The sequence below is a fragment of the Micromesistius poutassou genome (assembly GCF_964030765.1).
Source record: "Micromesistius poutassou genome assembly, chromosome: 4".
NCBI lineage: Eukaryota > Metazoa > Chordata > Actinopteri > Gadiformes > Gadidae > Micromesistius > Micromesistius poutassou.
In genome coordinates, this window is record NC_140274.1 from 22,580,814 (window position 1) to 22,600,813 (window position 20,000).

Genomic DNA, 20,000 nt, shown 5'->3' on the forward strand with positions numbered 1-20,000 from the left:
CAGAACCAATTTCCCTCTCTGAGATTAATAAAACAATTCGGAATGTGAACGTTTGTATGAGTTATAAATCCCACAGACTCGTGCGTGCGCAGCAGCGCAGAGGACGTCGTGGAGATGACTCAAAGTCCTGCGGTCATAAAAATCCTATCACCGGTGAATGATGGTGTGACGATGGAGGAGATTAAACACGTAGGCCCGTTAATCAGTGATGGTGACCAACTGACAAAATTAAAATGTACATTTGAGTAGGCCTATCCTAACAATCCCCAACAAACGTGCACATACACACACACACACACACACACACACACACGTGCACACACACACACACACACACACACACACACACACACACACACACAAACACACACGCATAAACACACGCACATGAACACACACACACACACACACACACACACTTCAAAACAGATTTTTACCACCAAGCACAGGTGCACGTGCACGAATCACTCACCACGTAGTGGAACTGCATGTCTTGCCGTGCGTGCGCGCGTCTTGGAGTGTGCGCATGGAGTGGCGAGGTAGTCGGTGACGCGGATCCATTCAGCAAAGACATCCACGCGCTCCCCGGGGAAAGTTCCACTCCTCTGCCCTCACTGCGACCAGTAGTAGTGCGGCAGCTCGGCACAGTGTCGAACCGAGCTTATGTGATTATGTGGGCTGCGAGCAGTTACTGTGTGTGTGTGTGTGTGTGTGTGTGTGTGTGTGTGTGTGTGTGTGTGTGTGTGTGTGTGTGTGTGTGTGTGTGTGAAGAATATTTAACTCAAATTCCCCATGACTCGCAGATGTTTCTCCGGTGTTGGTCGTAAAGTTCCGCTAAAGTTTCGCTTCTTCGAGCTCAATCCTTCATCATAACTGCCTGCCAATGATTCTCTCTCTCTCTCTCTCTCTCTCTCTCTCTCTCCCCTGCTGGACTCTGCCGCTCTGCCTCTATTTCTCCGCCTCCTCCTCTACTCCTCCCTTCACCTGTCGTCCGTCGCTGCTCTCTTTGTATCGGCTTTTGTTTTTTGAGGTTATAATTTATTTTCCCATTTAAATGTTCTATTCACGCAGAAAATGGAAAATTCTAGATAAAAAAAGGGCTTTCTCTGTCACTCAGCTGTGTGTGTGTGTGTGTGTGTGTGTGTGTGTGTGTGTGTGTGTGTGTGTGTGTGCGCGCGCGCGCTCCCGCGTGTGAGCGTGCGCGTGTCACAAAGATAACGTGTCATGCACTGGCACCAGAAACAGGAAGACTGGGACTTGATAGTTTGGCCCCATGCGCGTGGCGTATTTGTTGTGTGTACGTGCGCGTACGTTCGCGTGTGTGAGTGAAAGAGAACACACACACACACACACACACACACACACACACACACACACACACACACACACACACACACACACACACACACACACACACACACACACACACACACACACACACACACACACACACACACACACACAGGCAAACATGTCGTTCTCTCTCTCTCTCTCTCAATTTCAATTCAATTCAATAGGCTTTATTGGCATGACATTTTACATGTGTTGCCAAAGCACAATCACAACAATAAGTAACAATAAATAACAGTATATGAAATAAATAAAGAATAAAAAGTAATGCGAGAACAAAAGATAACAAAACAAAACAGATAACAAAAGCAACTCTCTCTCTCTCTCTTTCTCTCCAAACACTAGAATAACACTCAACAACAAGCACATTTTATTAGAATATGTCAGGACATAGGCCAAACGAGATATAAAAACATGATTTATAATTGTGATCAACTGTCTTGGATCTATATGCAGACAGATGATCACAATAAGCAGGGAACACTATCAATTGAAAGTTGTAGAATTGAGTTAGTAGAATGCAAATAATGATAATGCCTGTATACCTTATAGGCCTAAACACCTGGAAGACGTTGCTCCATTGTATACCTTGTTTTTCCAAAAAAGGAAAAACGATAGTTCAATTTAGTCAAATCTCTGTTTATTCTGCCACAATGCATACCTTAGAAACTGGATTTTATATATGAGCAAATGTTGATGCAGTGGTCGCATTACGTTAACATAATTGTGCACCAGCGGCCACTGTCCGTTAGAGGGCGCCAGATACTATGGGAACAATCATGTTTCATTTTGATAAAACATTAAGAAGTAAACATTCACGTACAAAAACATAATTGTGGGAGATTGGATATCCATTCATCAACACGGTAAATATTGCAATTTAAACCTTCCTGTGTTGAGGAGTCAGAGTTGAATTGTCTGTTTCACTCCTGTATGGCAGTGTCACAAGACAAGCTCGACAATTACAATTACATTGCATGGAAACACAAAAGTCATTCAATGTTTAGATGGCAAAATATGATTCTGACAAACAATATTGATGCATATAACACTTATGACACTTCAACTATATCTCAGCAGTAACTTAAGATATATCCCAGCAAACATTTCCTCGACCTGCGTCTAAGCGAACAAGTCCAGTAGACGTTGAGTCACGACGTGACTTCATTTCGACATGAAAACATAATCATTAGAGGAATGGTGATTTCAACGAACACTTATTTTAGAGTGGTGTAACCGAATAAACACTCCCAGCAAACATTTATGCATTCAACAAGTCTAAAATACGCCAGGTCACAACGTGACTTTATTTCGACCATTTGCCGACATGAAAACATACAGGCCTAGGGAAATGGTGTTTTCGATGAAAGCTTGTTTGACAGTGGTGTAACTGAATAAACACTTTATATCGCCGTTTAAATTAACAACGATGTCACTCTAACATTAACGTTAACGTGAACGGTAATGTTTACACATGAATTGTGTTATTGAAAAGTGTTATTATATTATATTATTATTCCAAACGCAATATGCTATCATGTATATGGCCAATACGGGGGCTAAAATGTTTTATTCCAGCATTTACTCGAGTTCCATTTAGGGTGCTTTCACACATACAGCATTTAGTGCGCACTAAAGGAGTTCGGTCCCTTGGTTCGGTACGTTTGCGTTGGTGTGAATGCAACCGGCGCACTTTGGTGCGCACCAAATCAGCCGTCCGAGACCTCCCTGAAGAGGCGGTCTCGATCCGCTCCATCTCCCTAAATTTGGTGCGGTTCCTCTGGTGTGAAAGCAACCGGAAAAAAATGGTCCAAAACTACACATTGAGGATGTTGGGAGGGAGCACGGAATGGGTCAAATTATTCAATTTTTTATTTCCTGTTGATCTCACGCTTACCCATTTGTTTATTCATCGGCGGCTCGAGATGAAAAAAAGCTCCAAAACCCTCAAACCGCGGAGAAACGTGGACTAGTGAGGAGATAAAACGCCTCATAAATATTTGGTCGGATCAGCACACACAGAAACAACGACCCATATAAACAGCACCAACACGTAATCCCTCCAACGCATGCGCAGGTAGTATCATTTCGCCGATAAGTTCGGCAGCATGCAAGAGTTGTAGGCGAGTTTCGAAAAAGATACTGCAATTTAAAATGCAACTGTATTTTTAAAAGACATTACCCTTTTATTATTTGCATGCTAAACTGTTTAATTTGAGGCTACATGGTGTATTCTCATGGATAGCGGGTTTTCGTATTTGTAACGTTCCATACGAACTGGGAGCGGGAAGCTAGCAGGCTAACGTTAGCTTAGCCCTGAAACGGGACGCTGCTGCCTCCCAGCTGGGGAGCAGCAGCGTCCCGTCTCAGGGCTAACGTTAAGCTGTGTGTTCTTGAAAATAAAACACGGGTATGGTCGGGTGGCAAAGCCCTTTCCCCGTGCGTTAGTCCCGTGAACTGTTGGGTCAATTTTAGGACCCATTGTTCTCATTATTCATAGCGAGAGGGGTGATAGCTTCCGATGTAGCCAGCGTCCCGTTTCAGGGCTAAGCTAACGTTAGCCTGCTAGCTTCCCGCTCCCAGTTCGTATGTGACGTTACAAATACGAAAAGCCGCTATCCATAAGAATACACCATGTAGCCTCAAATTCAACAGTTTAGCATGCAAATAATAAAAGGTCAATGTCTTTTAAAAATACAGTTGCATTTTAAATTGCCGTGTCTTTTCGAAACTCGCCTACAACTCCTGCATGCTGCCGAGTGCCGAACTTGACCGTGAAATGATATCACCTGCGCATGCGTTGGAGGGATTACATGTTGGTGCGCAAGGAAAAGTAGTTCCTAAATGGAACTCGAGTAAATGCTGGAATAAAACATTTTAGCACCCGTATATTGACCATATACATGATAGCATATTGCGTTTGGAATAATAATATAATATAATAACACTTTTCAATAGCACAATTCATGTGTAAACATGACCGTTCACATTATTGTTACAGAGTGACATCGTTGTTAATTTAAACGGAGATATAAAGTGTTTATTCAGTTACACCACTGTCAAACAAGCTTTCATCGAAAACACCATTTCCCTAGGCCTATATGTTTTCATGTCGGCAAATGGTCGAAATAAAGTCACGTTGTGACCCGGCGTATTTTAGACTTGTTGAATGCATAAATGTTTGCTGGGAGTGTTTATTCGGTTACACCACTCTAAAATAAGTCTTCCTTGAAATCACCATTCCTCTAATGATTATGTTTTCATGTCGAAATGAAGTCACGTCGTGACTCGACGTCTACTGGACTTGTTCGCTTAGACGCAGGTCGAGGAAATGTTTGCTGGGATATGTTAGTAAAAGGGATGGAGAAATAGTCCCTGGATGGATGAACTCGTGCATTGGTGCATTTTATTATCGAGAAACTGTCTACTTCAGAAATTGTTTAATGGCGTAAATAGCTGCAGGAGAAACCCTATTTAAACCTAATTTGAAAACATCTGTTCAGCCTTGCCTTAACAATTTCCTCCTCCTGTTCCCAATTTATAGTGTTTAATGTTGTATTTAAAGCCTGCCTTTTGGCACAGTTGCTAATTCCATGAGTCCCTTGAAAGGCACTTGAAATGAAATGTATCACACACAAACAGTGTGTGTGTTCACAAACTATCTTTAACAAATTAAATGCGAATTCAAAGGAATTCTGGAGACACAATAACTTCAGATATCAGTAGTCGACTTGGTGTTTAATCTGCATGTATTATAAATTGTAACAGCCGCCTTGTTTGTGTTTGTCTGTTTGTTGTTGACCCTTAGCAACAGGTTGCTAGGTGTCTGTTTTGCCGTGAGAAGACATTAGTAGGTCATTAGTTAGAATAATATAATAATACATCAATATTTATAATGACTCTGCATGACATCAGTCACTGCTCTCTAGGGAGAGAAAGAGTGAAAGAGTGAGAGACGGTCGGAGGGAGGGAGAAAGAGAGGGATGCAGACAGAAATACAGAGTGAGGAGAGGGAGGGATGGATGGAGACAGTAAGGGGAGAGAAAGCGAGAGAGAGAGAGTAGAGGGTGAGAGTGTTAGGTTGATGCCACAATGAGAAGGAGAGATGAGAAGGAAAGAGAAGAGTATAATAGAAGAGAGTGAACAGCTCAAAAAGCAGGTTAGAACGGAGGAGAGTAAAGGGGAGGATAGAGGAGGGGAGCAGACATGGCTAGAGGAGAGACTGATGGCCATATAAAGGAAAGTGCCGAAAAGAAGATTTAGGATGACGGTGGGAGGATGAACTTCCTTCTTTCCCCCTGTAATCCCTCCATTCACTGGAAGGTAACCCCCCCCTGTCTCCTTTCCTCCCTTCCCCTCCTCTCATCTCTCTCCTCTCACCCTCCCTCATCCATTCTTGTGAGGGCTTAGGTCCTGTGAATTAAAAGTGATGCATTAAGAGGATTAATTTGTTTCTTAACTTCAGTGGGGGAGAAAATAACAGCCTTTAAAGATAATTCCTGCAATAATCTTCAACTGAAACGGAGCGCACCCTTGACATATATTGTTGTGAAAATATCTTTCACACAATTCTCTTCTCTCCGTCTTGATTTTAAATCCTTACAGAGAACTGATACCACATAGCTATCCACTTTAAGATGTTGAATCTGGGGCTTCTTAGGGCCTGGGGTCAACTCCCACTGTATCCCAAATATTTAGCTAACAAGACCTCAGAAAAACCTGAGGCAGCCGTTTGATCGGCTATGAGTCATTTAAAAAAAAAAAAAAACACAGATGAAGAAATGCTCGAGGTGCACATTTGATCAATTTGATTGGTTGGAGAAACCAATGATGAAACCAAGTAGCCCATTCTTATACTGTGTGTTGTACTTGAAATTGTTCATCAGAGTTTAGTGTATTCTTTGTAATTCTTGATTCTGCTATTATTCAGGATGATGACTTGATGTCATCATCCTGAATATATAATATAAGGAATGTTATTCAGCGCAGTTCCTTCGTTCCCCCACTAGGCGGAGTTAGTGGGGAGGGCTGCTTCGTTCGTATGACTTGTGGCGTCAGGTTGGTTTAGGGGGGGGAACAAATTAGTTGTTCATAACATTCCGGAGAAGAACGAGATGATGAAGAAGAAGAAGAAGAAGAAGAAGAAGAAGAAGAGAAAAGTACTTCAAACACAGACAGAGCCGAACACAATCACCATGGAAACGAGTTCCAGACCAGAACCAAGGGAAAGGACCACAGCAGCATCCGCAACCAGAAAAATTCAAAGATGTTCTGTTTTTTTTTATTCATGGAAACAATATATTGTTTTTTTCTGCAGAGAGGAAGGGACAGATAGAGAATATGGGTTCCAATAGAGCGTACATATATATGTTTTTAATCTTTATAATTCTTCAAACACAGCAACCATTTTCTTTAACAGTCATTGACATTCATTCTGTGTGTCATGTTGTCTGCCAAGCACTGATGCATAGACTGGGAGAGAGAGAGAGAGAGAGATAGACTGAATGCAGAGAGGAAGAGAGAGACTGAATGCACAGAGGAGGAAGAGAGAGACTGAATGCAGAGAGCAAGGGAGAGAGATATAGACTGAATGCAGAGAGAGCAAGAGAGAGAAATAGACAGAATGCAGAGATCAAAATAGAGAGGGTCTGAATGCAAATAGAGAGACAGACTGCATACAAAAAGAGAGAGAGAGATAGAGAGACAGAGGGCCTAAATGCAGAGGGAGACGGACTGAAAGATGGAGAGAATAAGGGAACAGATATAGCGAAAGGATAGAGAAATAGAGGGGCGGCAAAGGGGAGAATGTGATGCAAGCCGAAAGGAGGTAGAGAAATAGAGGGAGAGAGCGCGCTACCGGCAGGAGAGTAGCGGATGCAGACAGGAAGAGGAAGGGTAGAGGAAAGGGGGAGGGAGAGAGCGGATCAAAGTGGAAGAGATAGACGAGGAGAGGAGTGCAAGAAAAGATAGATGAGGAGGAGACAAGGTTATTTAAAAGAGATGAGAAAGAGAGTGACTTAGGGAGGGAGGGAGGAAGGGAAGGAAGGAGCCTGAGGGAGGGAGGGGTTGAAGGAGGAAAGATAAAGAGGAGACAGAGGGGGATAGAGAGAGAGAGAGGGAGACAGAAGTAACAAGTCATGGAGAGAATAACGGCATGACAGGGACAGCAAGGAAGTGAAAGGACGACAGGTTGAGATCTGGAAAGAGTGAATGCAAATAAACAATGAAAGCAGAGGGAGAGAAAGGGGAAAAATAGAACCAGGGTAGTAGGAAATATAGAAGAGGAATTTTTCAGAGCAACGAGAGAGAGAGGGTGAGAGAAGATAGATAGAGATAGATAATACTTTTGATGAAGGAGGCCAGTGTATTTTCCTTTTTTTTTTCTCATTTAAACCATCTCTTCAATCACCCAGAGATACCAAGTTCCTCCTGATTGGTTCCCGGGGCGAAACCATGTGGTCAAAAGTCCCGACCATGAGCTATCGGTTGGTTCCGGAACTCCGGAGCTCCGCAAAGATTCCGGAACCCCTGCCTCGCTCTGGGAAAAAAAAAGTTGTGCGTGTGATGACTTGTTAGTTAAACACTGCCCCTGCAGATGGATGTCCTCTTTAGACACACACACACACACACACACACACAACCAGACACACATACACACACACACACGTGCACACACATCTGCATGCGCGGCAGGTCCCCTCCGGTCGTGGCTGGCTCCGTCATGAGAGACCTGGTGACATTTTAAAACCCTGTTTAGAGGAACCAAGGATCTGTCTCACTGTCTCTCTGGACGCACTACTAGAGACTCCACAGACCTGGTCCGACACACACGCACACGCACACACACACACACACACACACACACACACACACACACACACACACACGTGTACACCCACACACTCAAACACACTTTTTGTGTTTCATGGTACTCATGTTCATTCTGTGTGTGTGTGTGTGTGTGTCTGTGTTTGCATTTGTGTATGTGTATATTTGTGTGTATTTTGTTGTCTAGATCTTTTTTCTCCCCCTCCTTTCCTCCTTAAGTGATCATTGATCATCGAACATATATTTGATATAGGTCCATTGACATATATCATTTATATCTTTTTACATGATACATACAGTACAATTCGAGTATATGGCCGCCTAGAATATGTAAGAAAAATATATCAGCAAAATAAGAGCGGGAAAAATATACAAAAAGACTTCAAAAATATAATGATCAGCATCGTTCAAGTGCCAGTATTAAACAAGAAACGACCAACAATGAAAGCAAATCAAAATGGAAAAGTGCTTCAGTTGAATGTCGCTCGTCCGCAAGCTAATCGTCGCAGGCCAGTGTGAGCTTAGCCTTCAGTCTTTATTGTGCCATTGTTTGAGACGAATGCTAAGTCACTCACTCCCACACGCACACACATGCACGTTCGCCTTCATCTTCGTTGACCTAGTCGACGGTGGTCAAAAAGGACGGGTGGAATGTCTCCAGATTTTATACACGGTGAGCAAAAGTCCCGGGTGCTCGCGTTTTTTGGTCCTCGACTTAACGTCACCATCGTGATTGCTTCTTCGACGTAATTCCTCAAATACCTCTTCAGTTTTGGTTGACCGTCCTTCTTTGTGTCGCTCCCTGGATCAGGATGGTGGGACCGCTGCGTAGTTCCGAGAGTAATTCCGGAATGTTGTGGGATTCTGAAAGTTCCTCAATGTTCCGGTCGCCGTAAAGAAACCGTGGGTTCGTCCGATCCGAATCGCAAGACTCCCCGTGTACTTCGGTGTTTCCCTGGCTCCAGCTGTGGTGTAGCGGTTGGTTACCGTAGAGACGACACCGACACAGATACATCCACGGGTTTAGCGTGTGCTTCATGTTCGCTAGCGGCCTTGCGTATCCTGTAATAAGCTACCTCTGAATACAGACAGTACCATGAGTATCTGGCGCTAGTCTACAGTCTGGGTCTCAAGTGTCCCGTTTTCGTTATTCTACACAACAGAATTTCTTGAACCTTGCGGTTTTCTCCTTGTGGAATTCCAGGCGGCTGTCAGATTCCAATCTATTCACCACTTCTTTTTTTTCATCGTTCCAAGTTAAGCTTTTGGCAAAAAGCTTTAGGTTATCCTCAAAGGTGTCTTGCATCGGACCCTAATGTACACAACCCTGTTGATCCATCTAGTAATCCATCTCCACCTCCATCTTCTATCACTCTCTCCGCCCCTCTTGGTTCTATGGATGAAGGGGATATTCACAGCTGTTTACAGGCAGAGGTGCAGAGGGTCTGTCCTCCGCTGGGATACGATCCACATACCATCAGAGATGACATCACTTCCTGTCGCTCCAGAGCGACGGTATGGAGCGCTACCAACCGTAGCGTTAGCACGGCCGCGGAGGTGGCGATGTGTCTCCGGGCCGAGCGTGTTCCAATATGAATCGGGCGGTTCTGTCGATTGGTCGATGGCTTCCTCGGAGGGCTCCGATTGGTGGTTTGATTTGTAGAAGTTGACCCGGTCGGGAGGGCGGCCGGGAGAGTCCAGATTATCAGACGATTGGTCCTGCGAGCTTTCCGTCAAAACGCGACAGAGCCGCCCCCTCCCCCCTGGTCAGTTCAAATTTTTTTCCCCCGCTTAAACGCCGGCCGGCCGTCCGCCCGCTCACTGCCCGTTCCCCGGCGCGGCCTCCTCCGGGGCGTCGGTCGCGGGCGGCGAGGAGGAGGAGGAGGAGAACTCTGTGACGCGGCGCGCCAGCGGGTTGGTGCTCCTCAGGAGCTCCATGGCGGAGACGCGGGCGCCGCCGCTGGACGTCTTGCTGCCCTTCTTCTGCAGCAGCGCCATGAAGTTCTCGTTGCGCGAGCTCGACCTCTGGCTCGACCCCAAGGTCATGGAGCGGATGTCGATGGTGGCGGCGGCGGCGGCGCTGGTGGCACTGGCGCTGGCGGCGGCGGCGTGCTTGACCGGCGAGACGAGGTTCTGGCGGCTGCCGAAGGAGTCGCCGGGTTCCTTCCTGCCCAGGACCTTCCTCTTGGACCTGGGGGGGAGGAAGAGGAGGGGAGGAGAGAAGAGGGAGAACGGGATGGGGGGGGGGGGGGGGGGGAGAAGACGAAGAGGAATAATCTGTCAACAGTGTGAAGCGTTTTTTCGGATCGTTCTTGTTTTTAAAATTGTTAAACTTCCAGTCGCGTTTTTTCATTCACACATTCTTGACATGTGATGTAAATCGCTCACTGTTGTCCAAAGCACGAGATAAATACTGTGTTTGTTGTTTGTTGTGGCACGACTTTGAACGAAGAATTTCCTTTTCTTTTCATCTTCCCCTTCCTCTTTACCTTTTGTTCTATTTTCAGCAGTGTCACAGGTTGTTGCTTAGAGACTGGCTCGCGTGTGTGTGTGTGTGTGTGTGCATGTGTGTGTGCGTGCATGAAAATATTTGTGTTTGTGTGTTGGTGTGTGTGCATGTGAACGTGCATGATGAAAAAAATCTTCCATTCCATCTTACCAAAGCCTGACTGTAGTGTTGCCAGGGCAACCCCTGTTCAGATCCCCAGAGGTTAGTTTCCTAAAACCCTCTCTTCATAAAATACTAATAATGTCTTTATGAAGAAGTCATATCCATATAAAGATAAACAATTTCATCATAATGATGTTATCTCTTTCATGAAGAAATGAACTTATCTGTTCCAGAGAAATACACTCTCTATAATATATAATATATATCTTTGTATTATTCAATACAAAAATGTACTCATTTAAATATTATAATTTGAATGACGGTTGATGACGGTCTGGAAGGTAAAGCATGTGTGTGTCTGGTAGTTTGTGAGCAGGTACAGTAGATGTTTATGTATTTTTGGCAGATGGTTTCTCTATTTCTAAGTGATTGTTGGATTTTCCCCAGTGTGTGATAAAGACCTTAATGCTTACAGTGTTGCTTGGACTTCAAAATATACACAGCTTGACTGAGAAGTGTTAGCCCTGTGTGTGTGTGTGTGTGTGTGTGTGTGTGTGTGTGTGTGTGTGTGTGTGTGTGTGTGTGTGTGTGTGTGTGTGTGTGTGTGTGTGTGTGTGTGCGTGCGTGCGTGTGTGTATTTGTGTGTTCCTACCTGTGTATGATGGTGAAGAGATCTTCGGTCGTGTGAGTGGTGGGTGTGTGAGGGACTATGCCGTCATCCGTTTCCTCGGTGATGTGGAGCTCTGTCCTCTCATTGGCTGGAGAGGTGGTGTGGTCCTCAATCTCATCTGGACCAATCAGAGAACAGTTTTCTTAATAAAAAAAAAACATGCATTGTAATTATAATTATAATTATATATTATATTATTATTGTTATTGTTTCAAGTGATTTTAGATTTATTTTAGTTCTGTTTATTTGTAAAAATAATAAAAAATATAATTTATATTTCATCTTTGGTTCACAGACTTACAGGGTGAGCCAACCCAGAAATCACACTATTTTGGGATAAGTTGACATCTATCAATGATCACAAAAGCTCTTCAATATAAATCTAAGAAATGTATTCATGTTTTGTTGCGGTTCTTCCTCCATAACTCCATGCTTCTAATGACTACGAAACTTTCTATTCGATTTGGGAATATTTCTTATGTAACCCAAATACAGTCTGGTGGAATTCCCAGCTGAGTTGACAACAAAGTAAAATAATAAGACACTTCCACAGTATTTCCCCTTCATCATAAATACAAGATCCTTTCAGAAGCATCCCACTTTAAAGTTTCTTTCTCACCAAACTGAACTCCAGCAAAAGTCAATGATGTATCAAAGACCACCAAGTTCACAAGGTTACACTCAAAGAACGTTCCTTCAATGAATAAAAGACCAAATGCATTGCATGCAACCTGACAGAGTCTTGACAGAGTTCAGAGAGTAAGAAAGCCTAAATGTTTGATTGACTTCAAAGTAGCCCTCACCATCTGTATCATGACCCTTCTGCTCTGCAAATTACGTTCAAGAATAATTTGCCGGTCAGCATCTACATTGGTTTTGATGTAGGGAAAGTATGTAGGACATTTTTGCACTTGCAAAATGTGCACATCACAGAGACAGCACGGATGGTTGTTTTAATGTAGCAAGGCACAACTTGAAGTAACTGCTGTAATGTAAAGCAATGATGTCAATGATTTTTAACAGAAACTAACAGAGTTGACAGTTTCAGGCCGCAGTTTCCTCACCCCCCGTGTATGTAGTAGTACTAGTGTACTAGTGTAGTATTACAAGTGACATATCATAAAACAGCTGAGTGTGATGTGTGATGGCCGCCCCCTTTACAACAACCGCCCCCTCTGCTCCTACCCGGTCCGATCTCTGCCCCCGCCGTCTTCCCCTCCAGCTCCGGGAGCGAGAACTCATGTAGCCACGACTCCTTGGAGCTCTCCTCCTCCTCCTCCTCCTCCTCCTCCTCCACCACCTCATCCTCCTCCTCCTCCTCCTCCTCCACGTGGTTCTCCTCCGTCTCGGGAACGCCGGGAATACCGGGAAGGCCGCCGCCGCCACAGAAGGGGCTGGGGCTGATGGGGGGGTCCTCCGGTAGCGTGGCGCCGAGGGGAGAGCGCAGACCCAGCGGGCTGCCGTCCCCGGGGCCGTTGGAGGCGGGCTGGGCGGTCGCCTGGAGCAGCAGGACGCTGGGCTTCTTGGGGACGGGGGGCGGCACCTGGGAGGGGAGAGGGAGGGAGGGAGGGAGGGAGGGAGGGGGGAGGGAGAGAGAGAGAGAGAGAGGGAGGGAGGGAGGGAGGGAGGGGGGGAGAGAGAGAGAGGGAGGGAGGGAGGGGGGTAGAGTGGCAGGGAGGGGGGGCGGAGAGAGGGAGGGAGGGAGAGAGTGAGGGAGGGGGAGAGAGAGAGGGAGGGAGGGGGGTAGAGAGGCAGGGAGGGAGGGGGGGAGAGAGGCAGGGAGGGAGGGGGGGGGAGAGAGAGAGGGAGGGAGGGGGGGAGAGAGGCAGGGAGGGGGGGGAGAGAGACGGAGAGAGATAGAGAGAAACATAGAGAGAGATGGAGAGAGAGAGAGAGGGAGATGGAGAGAGAGAGCGAGAGAGATGGAGATAGAGGGAGAGAGAGAGATTTGTGTTTGTAACCCCAGAACGAATTATGAAACCAAAGTAATTACATTTCTTGTGGATGATCCTCCTACGTCGATATAAGATGTACTTTATAAATCCCAGAGGGGAAATTAACCGGGATATCACAGCAGAGAGCGCAGGGCAGTAACAGCAATTTAAAAAACCTACAAAAAAACAATGGTAAATACCTCAATATACACACGACTTGCCAAACACCCCTGCCTTAATATCCAGCTCTACTTGGATGCACAAAGGTTTCAAATTGCCGTATATCTTACAGAAACCTTGCACCAAACTCCGACAAACAACACAATCGAAAGGGGTGCGTCCTGATCTCCAGGACGCCCCCAGACCTCCTCAGACACACGCCCACCTTGGGCTTCTTCTTCTCGGAGAGCTCGGCCAGGCAGGACACGGTGATGCGCGACGGCAGCGTGTTGCTCTTGTCCTGCAGCTCCGGCACCTCGCTGCCGCTGCACGGCGACGGCAGCGAGCCGCCGCCGTCCTCCGGCCCCACGCGCAGCTCCGCGTCCGGCTCCGACTCGGGCTCCAGGCCCGGGTCCTCGATGAGGGGCTGGGGGTCCGGCAGCGGGGGCAGGTCGAAGAGGGACTGCGACAGGGGGAGGTACGGCGGGTCGTAGGGCGCGTGGTGGTGGTGGTGCTGCTGCTGCTGCTGCGGGGTCTCCAGGGGCCCCGGGGGGTTGGGGCTCTGCGGCGACAGCTTCTTGGGCTTGGGCTTCCGCATGACCTTGTAGATGTTCCCCAAGGGCACGGGCCGCTCCACGGGGGACCCCGGGGGGGACTCGGGGGGGGCCAGCGGCGAGGTGGAGGCGGAGCCCGGCGAGGGGGCCTTGAACAGGAGGTTCATCGGCCGCTTGGGCAGCGGCGGCTTGACCGCCACGGGGGGCTTGGGCTTGGGCGCGGTGGGCGGCGGCGGCGGCGGCGGGGGGTCGTCGGGGTCGCGGCCCCGGCCGTGCCCGCCGCCCCCCTCCTCCTCGATGGTGTCCGAGGCGCCGTCGGGGCAGTCGTCCAGGTCGCCGCGGGAGACGGCGCGCAGGCGGACGGTCTTGAGCTCGCTCTGCGTGACCACGGGCGGCGCCTGCGAGGCGCTGGGGCTGATCTTGCCGGGCTTGGCCGCCGTGGACGTGTCCGAGTGGCGCCGGCTGGCCTTCTGCTTGGGCCGCAGGGACGACAGGTCCAGGTGGGCGTTGACGGGCATCTCGAAGGACAGCCGGGAGCGCGCCATGGGGTCCTTGGGCGACGGCAGGGACGACTTCCGCTCGGGGATCTTGGGGCGCATCTTGCAGCCCGGCGCGGCGGCGGCGGCGAGGCCGGCCGGCGCGGCGTGATAGGACGGGACGGTGGGCGTGGGCGTCTCGGATTGGCTGGAGTAGCCGCTGGACGGCGACATGAGGCCCGGCGGTTTGAAGGGGGAGGAGGCCTTGGCGTCCGTCTCCATGGAGAACTGGGAGGGGGAGGCGTCCCGGGAGATGCTGGGGGAGTCCAGGAGGGACTCGGAGCTGCCCCGCACCTTCATGCACTCGATGACCGTGGTGCCGGTGGCTGTGCTGGAGCCAGACAGAGACCTGGGGGGGGGGGGGAGGAGAGAGGGAGGACAACGTTCAAACACCACGTGCACGGCAGACATTCTGAATGCAGCCACAAGGACATTTATGGACAGACACACACAAACCTTCACTTTTTCAATGTTTTTTCATGGAAAAATATAAAGAAATTGTAGTTTATATTTTATATTTAAACAAAACAAAAAATATGAATTATTATAACCCTAACCCTAACCAAAAAAATCACTAGACCTTTGCCTAACCCTAAACTTACCCCAAGATTTTCACTAAATTAAAAATAGAACAATATCAGAATATTAAACCCCGACTGCTGTCCCGCTCCTCACCTGTAGGGGTCGCTCTTCCAGTCCCCCAGCTGCCAGTGACCCTGGAAGTTCAGCTCCGGCTCCCCCTGCTTGTCGGGCCCCTGGATCTCCAGGCTGGGGGGCCCGTTGCCGCCCCCCCGGTGGTCCGGCTCGCCGTCGCCGGGGCTGGGCTTGGAGGAGCGTGCGGCGCCGGGCAGCAGGAGGAAGTCCTGCTGGAAGTCCGGGTAGTGCTCCGCGGGATGTGCAGGCTCTTGGGCCGCCCGTCGCGGTACAGCTTGCTCAGGCTCTGGTGGTGGTGGTGGTGGTGGTGGTGGTGCTGGTGCACGGGCCCCTCGCCTCGCCCAGGTTCTTCATGAGGGACACGCTGCGCACCGGCGGCGGCGGCTTGCGCTTGGACTTCTTCAGCGAGATGGAGCGCGAGCGCAGCCTCAGCCGGCCCTCGCCGCCGCCGCCGCCGCCGCCGCCACTGCCGCCGCCGCTGTAGTCGGACGCCGCCACCGACATGCTGTCGGCCGTGCTGCCGCTGTCCTCCGAGCTGGCGCTGGGGTACAGCAGAGCGTAGTTCTCCCCCAGGCCCTGGAAGTGCTGGTGCTGCTGGTAGCTCGTGGTTCCCTCGTGGTTCTGCTGCTGCTGCTGGTGTGCTGCTGGTGGTGGTGGTGGTGGAAGTGGTGGTCGGCCGCCATCCGGTGCCGCCGTTGCTCGCCGGCGCCGGCAGGCAGTACGGGGCGGAGCCGGCGTCGTCGGGCGTGGACAGCGAGCGCTCGCGGAACTTGAAGGCGTTTGCCGCCGCCACGGAGCGCGCCGACCTCTCGCGGCCGCGGCCCCCGTCGACCGGCCCCGCCTCCCCCGTCGGGCTGGCCGCCGCGCCCTCAGTCTCGCTCCGCTTCCCCATGGCCGCGCCCGTCGTCGTCGTCGCGGCGACGCCCGGTGCGTGGTGGCGCCCGGCGCCTCTCCAGCCGCCCGAGGGGTCCGGCGCGAAGGAGCTGCAGTGGGAGCCGGGGCCCTTGGCTGTGGGCGTGGCCCCCGACGCTGTGCTGCTTGGGCGGGACGGCGGGGCCCTTGTTGACGCTGTAGCTGTACGCCTCGTTCCACGCCGAGGGCGAGAAGGTGGAGCCCTTGGGGCCGTTCCAGGACGGGGAGGGGTTGGTGGAGCAGAGGAGGCCCGAGTGGTCCATGGCGGCCGGGACCTGGAGCGCGCGGGGGGCCGCGTCCAGACTGGGGTCTGGGGGGGGGGGGGGGGGGGAGAAGAGGATGGAGAGGAAGGAAAGGAAGGAGAGGAAGGAGAGGAAGGAGAAGAATATGGATAATAATATGGAAAAGAAGACGGAGCAGATGGAGGAAGATGGAGAAAATTTAGTTTTTTGCGTATTGATTCTGTTTGCTTTGACCTGATTTAATGTGTTTGTAATGTATTTATTAATACAGATAAATAGTGTTAATACAACAATATTGTCATTGGAATTCTAGTAAATATACTTGCTAATAATAACATAACAACCAACCAGCATCTCAGCAGTTTTTATCTCTTCTGAAATTGTTACAATGGACAAATACTATGTTGCTAAGACTGGACATATAGGGCAACGTTGGCTGCCTTACAAACACACACAGGTTTAAAGTAGGTTATTGCGAATATAGCTCAACTTCCACAGGATGACAGATCTGTACTAATGTTTACAACTCGACAGCAGGGGAACAATACACACACACACACACACACACACACACACACACACACACACACACACACACACACACACACACACACACACACACACACACACACACACACACAACCACACTAGCACACATAAAAGTAGGTTATTGTAGCAAGTTTACAACTCATTAGGTAACAACCCACATTCTCCAAGACACACTCTCCCTCGACCTCTCTCTCTCGCTCTCTCTCTCACACACACACCTGCAGCTAGGCTGGTGTCGAGGTCCGAGTGGGTCTTCCGCAGCGGGAGGGTCTGGTGGGGCGTGTCCGAGACGGGCTCCAGGGAGCGGGGCTCCAGGGAGTAGGGCGGGAGGCCGGCGAGGGCCCCCGGGGACCCGGAGCACTGGAGCAGGTCCACTCCCAGGAACCTCCCTCCCTCACCTGGAGCAGCGGGCGGAGAAACACACACGGAGGTCAGCACCCCCCCCCACCACCGTCACGGTCTAGGGGCCACCAGGAGCCTCAAGGGCCCCTTCCTGTCCAACGTGACTAACAGGGATTCTTTTGGACATGATCGGGGGGGGGGGGGGGGAAGGGGGGGTTTTGATCCCAGAACCTTTCTCTCCACGGCTGAAAGATTCATGGATCGAAAATCGAATTCCGCAGTCTACCTGAAGGCGTCCTTGAGCGAGACGTTTAAGCCTGTGTCCGCTAAGCGGCTCGACGGTACAGACGGTGACCGCCGGGGGAAACCCTCTGGAAGCGGGTGCACCGCGAGCATGTGTGTGGTGTTGTTTGGAGTGTTTCACGGTAAACAAGAAAACGCCGTGTGAGAAGATGCAATATTTGGAGCCGACAGTCTGTGAGTTTGTGTTTTTTCAGCCCTCGTGTGTGTTTGTGTGTGTGTGTGTGTGTCTGTGACTGTGTGTGTGTGGTGTGTGTGTGTGTGTGTGTGTAACACACACTGCTCACGAGGCCGGACGCGCAGTCATGTTTGGCCGCCGTCCATATTGGCTGGAGCCAGCTGGCTCGACCAGATGTTGCGAGAGAGAGAGAGAGAGAGAGAGAGAGAGAGAGAGAGAGAGAGAGAGAGCGAGCGAGCGAGTGTGTGACGTGTCCGTTTGAGTAATTCCGTTTGCGCCGCTTTATGAGGCCCTTCTCCTCCGTCGACGCGCAGAGTCGGCCGCGTCGGTTCCCATTACGCTGACGCCCGCGTGGCCCCCGTCGAGCCAGGTTAGTGAGTGGCGGTTTCCGTGACAACCCCGCCCCCCCTTCCCCCATCTCCTCCTCCCCCCCCCCCCCCCCCCCCCCCCACCCCCCCGCCCGCCAAACGACGACCTCGTGGAAAAGAGGGGGCAGATCCGCGGCGGAATCGATTGAACGCCGCGGCCGTGGCTGTACATCTGCGACACGTGTCGACCGTGACGTGAAAAACAACGCACAACCATGGTCTGGAATGCAGCCCGAGATACGAGACTCCAGCAGGCCCCCCCCTCCACTGTTTCCCCCTCCTCTCACCCATCTGTGTGTTTATCAAGCCGGGCGTCTGTCAGCTTCCTTCCCTTAATGGACTCTTTAGAGTGTGTGTGTGTGTGTGAGACCCGACCAGTGTGTTTGCAGATGACTTGTATTTCTAATGGGTAAATGAACGCGGATGGGTCCAGACGTTGTGTGTGTGCGTCGTCTGATCGTTTTCCTGTACCGGGAGGGTTGTGTGTGTGTGTGTGTGTGTGTGCGTCTGAGTCCGTAAGGTTTGAGCGCGCTTCCGTGTCAACGTTGATGTATCCGCTGCGGTCAGGGGGCCGTCTGTCGGATGATGAACGTCAGGTTAAAATGACAAAGTGCTCCTTGAGGTCTCGCTGTTTGTCTATTTGTCACACTGTCTGCTGCTTGCATGTCTGTCTGGCCTTCTGTCTGTCTGTCTGTCTGTCTGTCTGTCTTTCCATCCGTCCGCCTAACGGTCTGCCTATCCGCCACTCGGCCTGTCTGTCTGTCTATCTGTCTGCCTACCTGTCTGTCTGTCTGCCAACCAGTCTGTATGTCTGCCACTCAGTCTGTGTGTCTGCCAACCAGTCTGTCTGTCTATCAGCCTATCCTTTTGAGATTGTAAAAGCCAGCTGTTGATAGCACAGTCAGATATTTGTGTGTGTGTGTGTGTGTGTGTGTGTGTGTGTGTGTGTGTGTGTGTGTGTGTGTGTGTGATGTGTCCTTTACAGCCATGAATAATAGATGCTGTCTCCACTGTCACCATTATCCACCAGAGGGACCACTGTGTGTGTACATATGTGCATGTATTGTGTGTGCATGCACTGTTATGCATTTCTATGCATTTCAAACACAGAGCAACCATAGTAGTATATATCTGCAAAGGATTTAATTGTAGCTCTGGGGTTGACTGCTCTTGTCTGGCGACCAAAAGGATTAGTCCCAGCACTGCTAAACCCTGTCAGGCTGTAGGTTCAGGACAGACTGAAGCAAACACTGTCAGAGATACAGACCCGATTACACGCTTAACCATCAAAACATTCATTTATCTCTTTGTGTGTGTGTATTTCCATGTATCTGCAGGCGGCTTACAACTAGCTTCCCTATGCCGTAGTGCTGCATTATTTCGAAATTTCATTCTGACCTGCAATTTCCTAAACAAACGATTCACCTGATCGTATTACCTATCTGACCTTCTATCATTAGTGTCTCCTTATGTCAGTCAGTATATCAGGTCGACGACCAGCCATTTAGTCCGTCAGTTACTAAATCAGTCAGACAGTAGTGTGTTTGTCTGCTTTCTGTCTCTCTGTTTATCTACTGCGAAAGAGAGGAGAGGAGGCGGGAGGGAGAGGGAGAGAGAGAGACAGAGGAAAGGAGGAGGAGGGAGGGAGACAGAAAAATGGAGAAGGAGGGAGGGAGAGAGACTGGAAGAGTGAGGAGGAGAGAAGGAGGCTGGGAAAGAGAGGGATGGAGAGAGTGGAAGAGAGGGAGGAGGGAGGGAGAGAGGGATGGAGAGAGGGTGGAGAGAAAAAGAGGGAAAGCGAGGGAATGCAGGG

At 49.8% G+C, this 20,000-nt stretch overlaps 1 protein-coding gene across 1 annotated transcript in view; it reads right to left on the reverse strand.

Moving 5' to 3' along the window:
* Nucleotides 1-9,996: 9,996 nt before the first annotated feature.
* The window catches only part of nhsl2 (NHS-like 2), a gene marked incomplete at both ends in the record, with an annotated part of 31,999 nt that continues 21,995 nt past the window's right edge, over nucleotides 9,997-20,000 (reverse strand). The window contains 11 exon segments of the mRNA XM_084466447.1: nucleotides 9,997-10,369; nucleotides 11,442-11,601; nucleotides 12,645-12,759; nucleotides 12,790-13,002; nucleotides 13,779-14,991; nucleotides 15,318-15,528; nucleotides 15,531-15,615; nucleotides 15,618-15,896; nucleotides 15,898-16,303; nucleotides 16,305-16,518; nucleotides 17,218-17,397. Coding sequence (XP_084322573.1) covers nucleotides 9,997-10,369; nucleotides 11,442-11,601; nucleotides 12,645-12,759; nucleotides 12,790-13,002; nucleotides 13,779-14,991; nucleotides 15,318-15,528; nucleotides 15,531-15,615; nucleotides 15,618-15,896; nucleotides 15,898-16,303; nucleotides 16,305-16,518; nucleotides 17,218-17,397 — 3,449 coding nt within the window.